General features: G+C 37.8%; 1 protein-coding gene across 6 annotated transcripts in view; it reads left to right on the forward strand.

Annotated features, from left to right (window-relative positions):
- The window catches only part of DENND4A (DENN domain containing 4A), a 132,855-nt gene that overhangs the window by 96,761 nt on the left and 20,656 nt on the right, over nt 1–15,438 (forward strand). For all 6 annotated transcript variants that reach the window (XM_030875216.2, XM_030875218.2, XM_030875217.2 and 3 more), the window contains 3 exons: nt 1,573–1,689; nt 2,306–2,434; nt 7,578–8,677. In XM_030875216.2, the coding sequence (XP_030731076.1) occupies nt 1,573–1,689; nt 2,306–2,434; nt 7,578–8,677 (1,346 nt within the window). The remainder of the gene's footprint in view (nt 1–1,572; nt 1,690–2,305; nt 2,435–7,577; nt 8,678–15,438) is intronic.

A 15,438-nucleotide genomic window follows, 5' to 3' on the forward strand; every position in this document is an offset into this window, starting at 1 on the left:
TTTTTTTTTTTTTTCATGGTACGCGGGCCTCTCACTGTTATGGCCTCTCCCGTTGTGGAGCACAGGCTCCGGACGCACAGGCTCAGTGGCCATGGCTCACGGGCCCAGCCGCTCCACGGCATGTGGGATCTTCCCAGACTGGGGCACGAACCCTTGTTCCCTGCATCGGCAGGCGGACTCTCAACCACTGCGCCACCAGGGAAGCCCTGGTTTTGTTTCTTGTTCATGCAATTGTGAATTTAATCACAGAGTTGTAGTAGTCATCCTTAGGCATTATCTCTTAAAAATGAAGAAATCCATCTTTTGTTTTTAACTGTGGCCTTTAAAAAGGCCATCTTAGGGGGCTTCCCTGGTGGCGCTAGTGGTTAAGAATCCGCCTGCCGATGCGGGGGACACGGGTTCGTGCCCCGGTCTGGGAAGATCCCACATGCCGCGGAGCGGCTGGGCCCATGAGCCATGGCCGCTGAGCCTGCGCGTCCGGAGCCTGTGCTCTGCAACAGGAGAGGCCACAAGAGTGAGAGGCCCACATACCGCAAAAAAATAAAAAAATTTTAAAAAGGCCATCTTAAAGCAGTGCAGACCTTATAATAAAAGCATGAATTTTATCAAGATTATCTTCACGTTTTATAATTTATAGTTTCTTTGGAAATAGAGATGAAACTGATTAGAAAAAATACCAAACTCAAAATTATAACAAAGATATTAAAGTAAATACCTAATGATACTTAATACAATTTCTTTAGATAGTTCTTTGCAAGTTTATAAAACCATTTTTAATGCAGTCATATACTCATATAATCATAACAACCTTTTATGTTATAAATCTGGGAACTTGAGATTCAAACAAAAAGGTTAAGTGGTTTACTTAAAATCATGTCTCCTAAGGTAGAGTACTAGAATTCAAAACCTTATGTTTTGATGCTAATCTAGTGAAAACAATTTGCTGAAAATTACAGAGAGCCTCTTTAACAGAACAGTGTATTAGAAGTTTTCTTATATTGATGCAGAGTTTGCTTTTCTTAATAGCTTTAACACTAGTTTTTTTTCTCATTCCCATGTATTTGTACTCATGTGCAATTCAGTAATTATTCAGTTGAATTTTCAGAATAACTACCTATCAATAAGTTTAAATAAACCCATTTTTTTGGTCAGATGATTTAGACATTTGGCTCCAGTGATCTGTGTGTGAGTGTTTTGTTAGGAGTTCCCTGCAGATTTTTCTTCTCCGTTGCTTAGCTGGATCTCAGACCTTCACCTAGAAAGGTCATGGACTTGTATAAAGAATGTGTGGTTTGTCTGTGTCTTTTGGAGCCCAGATAGTAGTGTGAACATACGTAATTACTGTTGACTACATTGTGAAACTAAAAATAAATTATTTTGTGATCATCCCTTTCTTACGTTAATAGAGATGGGGAGGAACTAACAAAATAATGCTTTCAACTGGAAGTTATCCAGAAAAATTTCTATGAGTAAATCTAAACACCAATGTGTTGCTTCTAATTCCATTTCTTCTTACTACTAAAGAAGTTGATGATAAACAGCATAGGGTTTTTTGTCTTTTTCTTTTTCCAGGTGGCCAGTCTGACCTTGGATATAATTCACTGTCTAAGGATGAAGTTAGAAGAGGGGATACATCTACTGAGGACATTCAAGAAGAAGAAGATAAGAAAGGGAGTGATTCTAGTTCCTGTAGGTACTAAGTTGATATTGTATAAAACTGTGAGCTTACATTAATAGAAAAGTCGAGTGACTTTAAGTATAAAAGTACTAATTTTATGTTTCATTTTCCCATTGTTACTCCTATTTCCTCCCATTATAAAAGCCCTCTACACCACCTAATATTCCAATGTACAAGTACTTCATGTGTGAAGTTTGTAGTCTTAGTGGCAAAACACCCTCCGATCAAATACTATTCTTGTAGTAGAAATATATATTTCTTCAAACAGTGGCTCTTTTCTGGGGCTTAACAGTATTTTTATTTAATGCTTTTATTAATGGTCTGTGACTTATATTTTTCCTGCTTACCTCCCCCCGTCAAAAGCAGTGTTTCACAACCAAAGAAGAAATATAAAATGTATGCATGGACCTCATGTGTGACCAGTACTTAGTTGTTTGATACACACCTTGAGGACTTGAATGAATGGTATCAGTTATTCGTGATTGACAAATATAGATATAGAGGTGTTCAGTATTTTCTCATCACGTATTTTCCGGGAGAAGTATTTAGAACTAAAAGCTACTTCTCTTTATGGCTCCTCTGATGTATATAGATTTCATCTTAACAGTTGCATTTTAATCTTTACAGTGTCAGAGAGCGAGAGTGCAAAGGGAAGTGCTGATTGTCTTCCTAAGCTCAATTATCAAAGTTCTTCCAGTATAGTTCGCCTCAGTGCTGCAAATAACAGTGCTGATAAAACATCAGGAGAAAGCACAGGTAAGTTGAATGGTATTCGTCTGTTATGTGCAGAATAACTTGTATCTGTATTTCTAGTGAATATTTTTTTTTAAGTCTTAATTCTCAAGGGATTTTTTCATTTTTCGTTTTTTTGTTTTGGTTTTTGTTTTGGTTTTGGTTTTTTGGTATACTTTCGCAGCCTCTCATGGTATAGTTTAGAAGCTTAAATTCTGTATTTTATAATATAGTTTGTTCAAGCTTTTATTGTAACAAAGTAAAGGGACATACCTACAAGCTGCCTTTTGAGTTTGGACTGTGGGGAGTTTTGGGAAGGGGGAAGTGGGGAGCAAGTGAGATGATCAATCTGAGGGTACCAGACACCTCGCCAATTTTTAAATGAAGCATAGAGTTCCTTAGTCTTCGTGTTGTTCCTGTTTTTTTCAGAGGCGAAAGGATAGTCCTTCAGGTAGTTTAAATAACAATACCTAATATTTTTTCTTTTCAAAGCACTTTCTATATATTATTTTTCATGTATTATTACAGCAGTGCTTATATTAGTGAGAGGGGGTATTAGCACTCTTTCAAAGATGAGAAAACTCAGGCATAGTCGGACTATTGGCAGGTCCCATAACTTCTCAGCTACTTAATGGAAAAGTCATTTTAGGACCTGGGATAATACCTTGTCTCACAAGTTTTTCATCAGACTGTTTTGGGGGGCAATAAACAGACATAAGATTCAGAGTTTCTAGTGTTAATAGTCTGATTTCATAATTACATTATTTTATTTTTTGTATTAGCTCAGTTCTGCATCATTGTAATCTAAACAAACACTGAAGGACTTGTGCTGTCAAAGCTGAAATATCTCTATAAAGGCCCTGCTGCTGCAATGATGTTTGTTTTTCTGCAGCATAGTTAGATATGCCTCTAACTCAGGGGTAGGCAAACTGTGGCCCATGGGCCAAACCAGGCCTGCAGCCTGGTTTTTGTACAGACCCACAAGCTAAGGATGTTTTTTTACATTTTTAAATGGTAAGAAATCAAAAGAAGAAAAATATTTTGTGACACCTGAAAATTATATGAAAGTTCAGTGTTCATAAACAAAGGCTGATTGTCACACACCCAGCTCATTCACTTACATATTGTCTATGGCTGCTTTGGCACTACGTTGGCAGAGCTGTGGAGTTGCCACAGAGACTGTATGGCCTGCAGAGCCTAAAATATTTACTTTCTGGCCCATGACGACCCCTGCTCTAGATTTTTGACTTGAAAACTTTCCCATCTGTTAAGTACTCTGGGTTTATCACTACTACCAAAGACTATATGTGGGATTTATAGGAATACTTACATTTCTGTAACTTTTTTCTTACATACTAGTACTTGCTAGAATTCAAAACACCTTTCAAGTTTCTTCATGTGTTGCAGTACAGTATATGTATATTTTATTTATATCATTATATAAATAAATGACAGCTTCTAAAAGATGTGGGAGTGGAATAACCAAAGAAATGTTTTAATGTTTGGTTGGTAATTGAAATAAAATCATCATCCTATGGTTACTTCATGGTTATCTTGGGAATTTTAACATTTTGATTAATTTATATTGAATTACTGAGAATTCAATCACAAGACAATTTACTCTGAAATCAAGCATGCTCTGAAATATGAAAACATACTCTGAAATGTTTTTTTAAGCCTAATTCTGCTTTTAGTGTGCTTTAACTTTTTCCCTTTAGCTACCACATTTAGCTGTAACATGGCATATTATAATATATTATACTATGTTATATTCTGGGTTGGTCTCTTGGCTGCAGTTGTTTCCCAGCAGACAATATTCATTCAGCGATTATTTTTTGAGCTCCTACTATACCTGCTACCATATGCCAGGTGCTACTGAGGATATAGTAAAGAACAAAAATAAACATGGTCCCTGCCTCCAAAGAGAAGTACATGGGAGGGCTGGGAAAACATTAATCAAATAATCAAGTAAATATAAAAACACCCTGATAGTAAATACTGGCAAGAAGGGCTGTAAGGGCTTCCCTGGTGGCGCAGTGGTTAAGAATCCGCCTGCCAATGCAGGGGACACGGGTTCGAGCCCTGGTCCGGGAAGATCCCACATGCCGCAGACCAGCTAAGCCCGTGTGCCACAACTACTGAACCTGCTCTCTAGAGCCCGGAAACCACAACTACTGAGCCCACGTGCCCTGGTGGCTCTATGACATAATTCTGGCAAGTGATAGTAAAGTGGTAGTTTTTGAGGGTTTCTGGGAAAACGTCTACTTTCCTGGTAAAGGAGTCAAAAATCTTAAGGATAAACTAACAACTCTAGTTCATACCTAGGAAACCTATTATATGCCTTAGAAAATTGGCTTGTTTTCCCAGAAACCCTCAAAAACTACCACTTTACTATCACTTGCCAGAATTACGTCATAGAGCCACCAGGCCCAGGGAAGTTAAATAGTTTGCAGCCTCTCTGTTAGAGATGCACAGCATCCAGCCTAGTCTGGTGGAATTTAGCAGGTATATAAACTTAGAGTCAGACAGACTATTCTGTAAATGGCCAGGTAGTAAACATTTTAGGCCTTACAAGCCACATACAGTCTCTATTGCTTGTTCTTTGTGTGTGTGATATTTACTGAAGCCCGTGCACCTAGAGCCCGTGCTCCGCAACAAGAGAAACCACCGCAATAAGAAGCCCGCACACCGCAGTGAAGAGTAGCCCCCGCTTGCCACAGCTAGAGAAAGCCCACGCACAGCAACAAAGACGCAATGCAGCCAAAAATAAATAAATTAGGGGGAAAAAAAAAAAAAGAAGGGCTGTAAGTTGCCATGAGAATATGTAACCTGTCCTGGGTTTCGAGGGACATTCGTCAGGAAAGCCTTCCTTGATAATATGGTTTCTGAGCTTAGATCTGAAGGGTGAGTAGAAAACAAATGAGGATAGGGGTTCCAAAGGACAAATTGAAAGGGAGCATTCTAAGCAGTGGGAAGCAATATGTAAAGGCTGTATGGTAGGAAGGGATTATAGCATGTTCAAAGGTGTAAAAAAAGGGCTAGTAAATTAGCTCAGAATTCTTTCAGTTTTAAGGCTCAGAAAATATGACTTAACACTGGCTTAAACAAGTTGAGGGCTTCTTTTCTCACGAAATTCATGAGTAAACAATTGCCCAAGATGTTGGTTCAGGGGCTTTACCTCAGATCTCTGAACCTAACCATGATTATAATACAGCTGCTGGCAACTTCAGGCACCACCTATCTGTGCAAGGCAGAAAGAATGGGCAAGGGGAGTGCCAGCAACATCTACCTCCTTTACCAGGAAAGCAGACGTTTTCCCAGAAACCCTCAAAAACTACCACTTTACTATCACTTGCCAGAATTACGTCATAGAGCCACCAGGCCCAAGGAAGTTAAATAGTTTGCAGCCTCTCTATTAGAGGTGCGCAGCATCCAGCCTAGTCTGCTGGAATTTAGCAGGTATATAAACTTAGAGTCAGACAGACTATTCTGTAAATGGCCAGGTGTAAACATTTTAGGCCTTACAGGCCACATAAAGTCTCTATTGCTTGTTCTTTGTGTGTGTGATTTTTACAGCTCTTTTAAAATGTTAAAACCATTAGAGACTGTATATAAACAGTCCACAGGCTGGATTTGGCTCAGCAGTGTAGTTTGCCAACCCCTGGTATAATTTGATAACCAGCTTTATTTGTCTATAGGCCATTGCATTGTTCTTACTTTGCAAAGGAACACATCTATTTAAATGCAGGCCTAGAGTTACATCTTTGGATTATAAGATTGCTCCAGGTCTTTGATAATATATAACCTGTTAAGCAGGTTTCCCAGAATATCAGAAGAAAGTATGTTCTTGGTTTCTTATATACTTAATCATAAGCTGATACAGAAAAAAAGAAGACACTTTACCTCTCTGCTCTACTGTTTTCCTTGTTAATGCTGTATGCTTATTAAACAGTATTAGTTTGTAGGCTTTTATGGTCTCTAGTAGTCCCTTTTATCTCCTATCCTGTTACCCAAATACATCATATGATAGGAAAAAAGGCACATATTTAGGAATTGGCTCATTATAGAGAGCTAATTCTGTTGGAAAAAGCATGTAAAAAGAGTAGTTGAAGGACTTTCCTGATGGTGCAGTGGTTAAGAATCCACCTGCCAATGCAGGGGACATCGGTTCGAGCCCTGGTCGGGGAAGATCCCACATGCCGCAGATCAACTAAGCCTGTGCGCCACAACTACTGAAGCCCACATGCCTAGAGCCCGTGCTCCGCAACAAGAGAAGCCACCGCAGTGAGAAGCCCGCGCACCGCAACTAGAGAAAGCCCGCGCGCAGCAACAAAGACCCAACGCAAACAAAAATAAATAAATAAATAAATTTATTTTAAAGAAAAGAGTAGTTGACAATACCATACCTAGACTAATGCTTTAGAAGACTCCCACATAAGGACAATTAAAGTGATCAAAAAAATCTAGATTTCTGCTTTCAGCGTAGGTACCTAAGTAATTTGGTAAAAAGCAGTGAACAGTGTTTCTGAATAGCAAGTGGCCATTCACATTTGACTGTTATAAACGTGAATCAATATGTAAAGCAAAGGTAAAATTATTTAGCCACATCTATAGTCATAAGGATTTGGAGTTTTAAAAATAATTTTTATTTATGAATAAAGCTCACATAGCTGCCTTTTATTTGGTTTGGTTTAGTGTTTTTGGTTTTGTTTTTATAGGCAGAAGACTCAGAATCTTAAGGTCGTCTAGCACAACCACAATTGTATAACCATTGTTATTTAATCCGTTCAGTGAAATGGACATAAATTCATTATTATTGTTGTTAAATATACCAAGGGTAAATATTAATCTTACAAGTTTTAAAAAGCAGTGCATCCTTATATCTCAGATCATACCCTTCATATTTGATTTGAATCCCAGTTCTCTCGCTTAAGGACTGGGTAACTTTGGTCTAGGTAATCTATCAGTTTTTTCTCCACCCATAAGGATATTGGAATGATTATGGTAGATAATGTGAGTAAAGTGCCTAGTATAGCATCTGTGAAATCACAGGCACTTGATGAGTGCTTGCTGTTATCATTTTATTACTAGTATCTTAAATATTTCAGACAACTTATATTTGCATATTACTTTTTTCGTGGCTAAAAACACTTTTCTTGTTTTTTAGAAAGTTCGTCTGAGCCGCTCTTAATATCATCTTTTGAGGATACAAATGAAACAGGAAACATTCACAGTAGATGCTTCAGGAAAAGACATAAAAGTGACAATGAGCCTAATTTGCAGCAGCAAATGTCCTGGGGAAATAGAAACCGAAATCTTAGTGGAGGAGTACTAATGGGACTTATGCTCAATAGAATTAACCAGGAAGCAAACCCTGGAGATATGGTTGAAAAATTAGGAGCTGATGCAAAAATTCTTTCAAATGTAATCTCAAAAAGCACAAGACCAAATAGTCTTGATATTGGAAAGCCATCTTTAAGATCAAATAGAGACAGTATAGAGAAGGAATCTAGTGATGATGATACACCTTTTGATGGTTCTAATTGTTTGGCAGATAAAGTGGATTCTCCTGTTATTTTTGACTTAGAAGACTTAGACAATGAAACAGATGGATCAAAAGTGGGGTACATTGCTCCACAAAATCCTAAGAGGAGTCAACGCTTGAATAGCAGCTTTTCAGTAAAACCTTTTGAAAAAACTGATGTTGCAACAGGATTTGATCCCCTCTCTCTTTTGGTTGCTGAGACTGAACAGCAGCAAAAAGAAGAGGAGGAAGAGGAGGAAGATGATAGCAAAAGCGTTTCGACACCATCTGCTAGGCGGGATTTAGCTGAAGAAATTGTGATGTATATGAATAACATGAGCAGTCCTTTGACAAGTCGAACACCAAGCATTGATTTACAACGGGCCTGTGATGATAAAGTAACCGCTAAGAAAAGTCCAACGTTGGTCAAGGCATGCAGAAGATCTAGCCTGCCTCCTAATTCTCCTGGTCCAGTGAGACTTACCAAATCTAAAAGTTACTCAAAAAGCGAAGACAGACCAAGGGATAGACTCTGGTCTTCTCCAGCCTTCTCACCTACTTGCCCATTTAGAGAAGAATCTCAAGATGCATTAACCCATTCATCACCTTCATTTAATTTAGATACACTACTAGTACCTAAACTAGATGTTCTAAGAAACAGTATGTTCACTGCTGGAAAAGGAGTTGCAGAGAAAGCAAGCAAATGGTATTCAAGATTCACCATGTACACCACATCATCCAAGGTAGGTTTATTAGTGTTTTCTACTTTTCCTTTTACCCTCCTCCACCACCAAAAGTATCTTACTTGCAAAGATGTCTGTTTTTACCATTCTCCTAAAATACAGCTTTACAGAAAGGACTCTTGGGGTGCGTAAGGTTTGTAAGTATCAGAATTTGGACTTGAACAATAACTTCGAAAGGAAAGAATCCACTAACTAAGGTTATATTTTTAGTTCAGTTTTGAAAGAAAGTGATCTGTAGCTGGAGTAAAAATTAGAGTCATATGAAAATGCTTACTGAGCTTCATTATTTATTGCCTTCAAAAATTACCAGCCAGGCATAGGATTTCTCTTTCTGGTTAGGATGGAGTACCTTGTGATACACCTGCATACCTCCCAAAGCAAAAAGCTAGATGAAATATGGAAAGTATTTGTTTAAAGTCATCAGAGAACTGCTGAAACAACTAGAAAGTAGAGGGGCAAGATTCTAGAGAGAGGAGAATTGCAGAGATGAGCTGAAGTTTTATAGCTACTTTTTCCTTGAGGGCATTTGCTTATTCTGAGCACAGAGCAAGAGGTTGCAAATCCAGGCTTTGCCTTATCAGAGGACTGTGGAGAGGTGAGGGTGCCAGCAGGACTTTTGGGATCTTGTAGAGCTGGAGAGACAAAAATAGAGACTGGACGGTTCTCAGATACACAACTTTTTTCCTTCAGGACATTTTCCAAATACTGATACTGCATGAAACATTAGTCTGAAAACATAAGCAGAATGTCTCTGATAATTAAGAGTTCTCAGCAGTTTCGTGGTGCTGGGAATACAATAGCTTAGTTCATAAGCTGCTGGGAGCTGGCGAAAGTGAGGGCAGGGAAGCTTTGGTGTACACACCAGGCCCTTAGTTCAAATTCCTGCAGAGCCATGCCTTAGGAGCATTGGCAAAACAGAGGTAGACTGAACCTGACCAAAACTGCAACCTAGGCTGGACTCAGCTCAGTCTGTGATTAGATTAAACTAATCAGCCTTTACTCTAACAAGGAAAAAGTGTGTCCTTTCCAGAGGACCAGAACATCAACTGGAGTCCTTACAGTTTTTTATATATAATTTTTTATATTCTATTACTGAATTAAAAATAGCTATACTGAGGGACTTCCTTGGTGATCCAGTGGTTAAGACTCCACACTCCCAGTGCAGGGGGCCCGAGTTCCATCCCTGGTCAGGGAACTAGATCCTGCGTGCCTCAACTAAGAGCCTGCATGCTGCAACTAAAGATCCCACACACCACAACTAAAGATCCCGCACACTGCAGCGAAGATCCCAAGTGCTGCAACTAAGACCAGTGCAGCCAAATAAATAAATATTAAAAAAAAAAAAGAAAGCTGTACTGAGAGACAAGGACCATAATTAAAAACAAAAGAAAAACAGATGGAGGAAACAGACCTTCAGGTGATCTAAATATTTGAATTAGCAAGATACTTTGAAGTAATTAAAATATGTCCAAGAAAATAGAGAAAAGGGTGAGAAAAAAAAGCTAGAAACATGCAAAATTTCACCAGGTAATTATCTTTTGAAAAGAACCAGTGTAAATTCTAGAACTGAAAAAGATGCGAAATTAAGAAAGCTGTAGTTAGATTTAAAAGACAAAAAAAAAAAAAAAAAACAGGAGAAGAAAGATTAGTAAACTAGTTGGGAAGTTAGTAGAAAATATCACACTGAAGTACAGACAGGGAAAAAATTGGAAAATACAGGAAAAAATGTGGGGTTTAGTGAAAATGCCTAACATTGATGTAATTTAGTTCCAGAAGAAGAAGAAAAAAAGGGGTAGAAGGAACATTTAAAAAGCTAATTGCCAAGAATTTTCCAAAAGTGATTAAAGATGTCACTCACATATTTAGAAGATCTACAAATGTCAAGCAGAATAAATGCAAAAAAAACAAAAAAACACCCTATACTTAGACATCTTATGTTAAAATAGATGAAAATGAAATACAAAGAGAAAATCCAAAAAGGAGCCAAAGAAGAGAGAGCTATTACCTTCAAAAGAGCAGCAGTAAGAAAGCTGACAGTTGTCTTCTGAATAGAAAATTTGATGTCAAAAGACACTGGAAAGACATCTTTAGAGTACTGAAAGAAAATGACTGCCAACCTGTTTTTCTGTACCCAGCAAAAATACTCTTTAAAAATTTGGGTGAGAGCTTTAGTTCCACTGTGGTAACATAAGACTACTAAAGCCTGTCCCTCCCACTGATTTACAACTAAAAACTCCAAACAAAATACAAAAAAAACTATCTAAGATTCTGAAAAATAAAAGCAGCAGATTGTGGGGAAATTTTCCCATTTTCTTTCTCATACATTTTTGCTCCAAGAGCAGGTCCCAGTCACAGTGTGGCATGGCATCCCTGGCAGCTAAAACTTCAAGTGAATCCCCATATTTCCTGGACAGAGGAACCAGAGAAGGGAGCCTCTGTGGGCTGGAGAGTATGAGGGGAATCTGTGAAAGAAGGATTCCTAATTCTGTGTGTGGCCCACACAAGTCTGAGCCTCACCCTTGAGCTACACATACATGGGATAGATGCAGACCAGCATGGACAAGGCTTAGAGAATTAAACTGGGGATTAAATCACCACCTACAAAAATCAAAACACAAATTACAATCTGAACATAACTTAGTTGACTGCCTGCTAATACAATAGCTCAACATTCTCCAAGAGATTATAAAAGTACCCAGACTACACAGCATAACATTCATGGTGTCCAAAATAAAATCCAAAATTACTTGAACCAGGAAAATGTGACTAGTTCTCAAGGGAAAGACAACCCTGAGATAACCCAGATGTTGGAATTATCAGATGGAAACTTTAAAGCAGCTATTATAACTAGATTCCCTGAAGTAAAGAAAAAACACATTTCAAATAAGAAAAGAAAGGAACTCTTAACCAGAAAAATTATTTGTCAAAAAATTTTATCATAAAAAATACACTCTGAGATAAACTTATTGGATGGGTTCAGTAGCAGAATGGAGATGACAAAGGAGAGTCATTGAACTTAAAGATTGAGTAACAGAAATTATGCTGTTGGAAGAACAGAGAGAGACTTTATAAAAATGAACAGAGCCTCAGAGACTTGTGGGACAATACCAAAATGTATAACATAAAATTGGGATTCCAAAAGAATTGGAGAAAGAGATTATGGTAGGAAAAATATTTGAAGAAATAATGGATAAAATTTCCCAAATTCAGTAAAAGATTTAGATTTGCAGATACTCAGTAAACTATAGACAGGATAAACTCAAAGAAAACAACACCTATATATACATAAAAGCAAACTGTTAATAACCAAAGATATCCATTTCTAATAAAAAATAACTGCTAGAAAAAAAAAAGAATAGTATCTTGAATGCTACTAAACAAAAATGACACATTACCTACAGAGGAATAAGGATTTGAATGGCCACTTGTTTTCATCATAATCTGTGGAGGGAAGAATACAGTGGAACAACACTTTTAACCTGTTGAAGAAAAGGCCTGTCAACCCAGAATTCCATATCCAGTGAAAATATTCTTTAGGGGGTGAAGGTGAAATAAAAACATTTTCAGATAAAGGAAAAGAATTCATGACTAGCAGACCTGCTGTATAAAATATGCTAAAGGAAGTTCTTCAGGCTGAGGAAAAATTATACCACAAAGAAATCTGGGTCTTTGGAAATGAAGAAAGAGCAAAATAGATGGTAAATATCAGGTTAATATGAAAGACCCCCCCTTTTTTTTTTTAATACAGCAGGTTCTTATTAGTCATCCATTTTATACACATCAGTGTATACATGGCAATCCCAATCTCCCAATTCATCCCACTCCCAGCCGCTTTCCTGCCTTGGTGTCCATACGTTTGTTCTCTACATCTGTCTCTCAATTTCTCCCCTGCAAACCAGTTCATCTGTACCATTTTTCTAGGTTCCACATATATACGTTAATGTACGATATTTGTTTTTCCTCTTTCTGACTTACTTCACTTTGTATGACAGTCTCTAGATCCATCCACGTCTCTACAAATGACCCAATTTCGTTCCCTTTTATGCTGAGTAATATTCCATTGTATATATATATACCAAATCTCCTTTATCCAGTCGTCTGTCGATGGGCATTTAGGTTGCTTCCATGACCTGGCTATTGTAAATAGTGCTGCAATGAACATTGGGGTACATGTGTCTTTTTGAATTATGGTTTTCTCTGGGTATATGCCCAGTAGTGGGATTGCTGGGTCATATGGTAATTCTATTTTTAGTTTTTTAAGGAACTTCCATACTGTTCTCCATAGTGGCTGTATCAATTTACATTCCCACCAACAGTGCAAGAGGGTTCCCTTTTTTCCACACCCTCTCCAGCATCTGTTGTTTGTAGATTTTCTGATGATGCCCATTCTGACTGGTGTGAGGTGATACCTCATTGTAGTTTTGATTAGCATTTCTCTAATAATTAGTGATGTTGAGCAGCTTTTGATGTGCTTCTTGGACATCTGTATGTCTTCTTTGGAGAAATGTCTATTTAGGTCTTCTGCCCATTTTTGGATTGGTTTGTTTGTTTTATTAATATTGAGCTGCATGAGCTGTTTATATATTTTAGAGATCAATCCTTTGTCCCTTGATTCGTTTGCAGATATTTTCTCCCATTCTGAGGGTTGTCTTTTCATCTTGTTTATGGTTTCCTTTGCTGTGCAAAAGCTTTTAAGTTTCATTAGGTCCCATTTGTTTATTTTTGTTTTTATTTCCATTACTCTAGGAGGTGGATCAAAAAAGATCTTGCTGTGATTTATGTCAAAGAGTGTTCTTCCTATGTTTTCCTCTGAGTTTTATAGTGTCCAATCTTACATTTAGGTCTCTAATCTATTTTGAGTTTATATTTGTGTATGGTGTTAGGGAGTGTTCTAATTTCATTCTTTTTTTTTTTTTTTTTTTTTTTTTTTGCCGTACGTGGGCTTCTCACTGTTGTGGCCTCTCCCGTTGCGGAGCAAAGGCTCCGGACGCGCAGGCTCAGTGGCCATGCCTCACGGGCCTAGTCACTCCACAGCATGTGGGATCTTCCTGGACCGGGGCACAAACCCATGTCCGCTGCATCGGCAGGCGGACTCTAAACCACTGCACCACCAGGGAAGCCCTAATTTCATTCTTTTAAATGTGGCTGTCCAGTTTTCCCAACACCACTTGTTGAAGACACTGTCTTGTCTCCATTTTATATCCTTGCCTCCTTTGTCATAGATTAGTTGACCATAGGTGTGTGGGTTGATCTATATTTCTGTTTTTGTGCCAGTACCATATTGTCTTGATTACTGTAGCTTTGTATTATAGTCTGAAGTCAGGCAGTCTGATTCCTCCAGCTCCACTTTTTGCCCTCAAGACTGCTTTGGCTATTCTGTCTCCATACAAATTTTAAGATTTTTTGTTCTAGTTCTGTAAAAAATGCCATTGGTAATTTGATAGGGATTGCACTGAATCTGTAGATTGCTTTAGGTAGTATAGTCATTTTCACAATATTGATTCTTCCAATCCAAGAACATGGTATATCTCTCCATCTGTTGGTATCATCTTTAATTTCTTCCGTCAGTATCTTACAGTTTTCTGCATACAGGTCTTTGGTCTCCCTAGGTAGGTTTATTCCTAGATATTTTATTCTTTTTGCTGCAGTGGTAAATGGAAGTGTTTCCTTAATTTCTCTTTCAGATTTTTCATCATTAATATATAGGAATGCAAGAGATTTCTGTGCATTAATTTTGTATCCTGAAACTTTACCAAATTCATTGATTAGCTCTAGTAGTTGTCTGGTGGCATCTTTAGGATTCTCTATGTATAGTATCATGTCATCTGCAAACAGTGACAGTTTTACTTCTTCTTTTCCAATTTGTATTCCTTTTATTTCTTTTTCTTCTCTGATTGCCATGGCTAGGACTTCCAAAACTATGTTGAATAATAAGGGTGAGAGTGGACATCCTTGTCTTGTTCCTGATCTTAGAGGAAATGCTTTCAGTTTTTCACCATTGAGAATGATGCTTGCTGTGGGTTTGTCATATATGGCCTTTATTATGCTGAGGTGGGTTCCCTCTATGCCCACTTTCTGGAGGGTTTTTTTATCCAGCGGTGTTGAATTTTGTCAAAAGCTTTTTCTGCATCTATTGAGATGATCATATGGTTTTTATTCTTCAATCTGTTAATATGGTGTATCACATTGATTGATTTCCGTATATTGAAGAATCCTTGCATCCCTGGGATAAATCCCACTTGATCATGGTGTATGATCCTTTTAATGTGTTGTTGGATTCTGTTTGCTAGTATTTTGTTGAGGATTTTTGCATCTATATTCATCAGTGATATTCTGTAATTTTCTGTTTTTGTAGTATCTTTGTCTGGTTTTGGTATGGGTGATGGTGGCCTCATAGAATGAGTTTGGGAGTGTTCCTTCCTCTGCAAATTTTTGGAAGAGTTTGAGAAGGATGGGTGTTAGCTCTTCTCTAAATGTTTGATAGAATTCACCTGTGAAGCCATCTGGTCCTGGACTTTTGTTTGTTGGAAGATTTTTAATCATAGTTTCAATTTCATTACTTGTGATTGGTCTGTTCATATTTTGTTTCCTCCTGGTTCAGTCTTGGAAGGTTATACCTTTCTAAGAATTTGTCCATTTCTTCCAGGTTGTGCATATCATTGGCATAGAGTTGCTTGTAGTAGTTTCTTAGGATGCTTTGTATTTCTGCGGTGTCTGTTGTAACTTCTCCTTTTTCACTTCTAATTTTATTGATTTGAATC

Source organism: Globicephala melas, chromosome 2 (assembly GCF_963455315.2).
Source record: "Globicephala melas chromosome 2, mGloMel1.2, whole genome shotgun sequence".
Classification (NCBI taxonomy): domain Eukaryota; kingdom Metazoa; phylum Chordata; class Mammalia; order Artiodactyla; family Delphinidae; genus Globicephala; species Globicephala melas.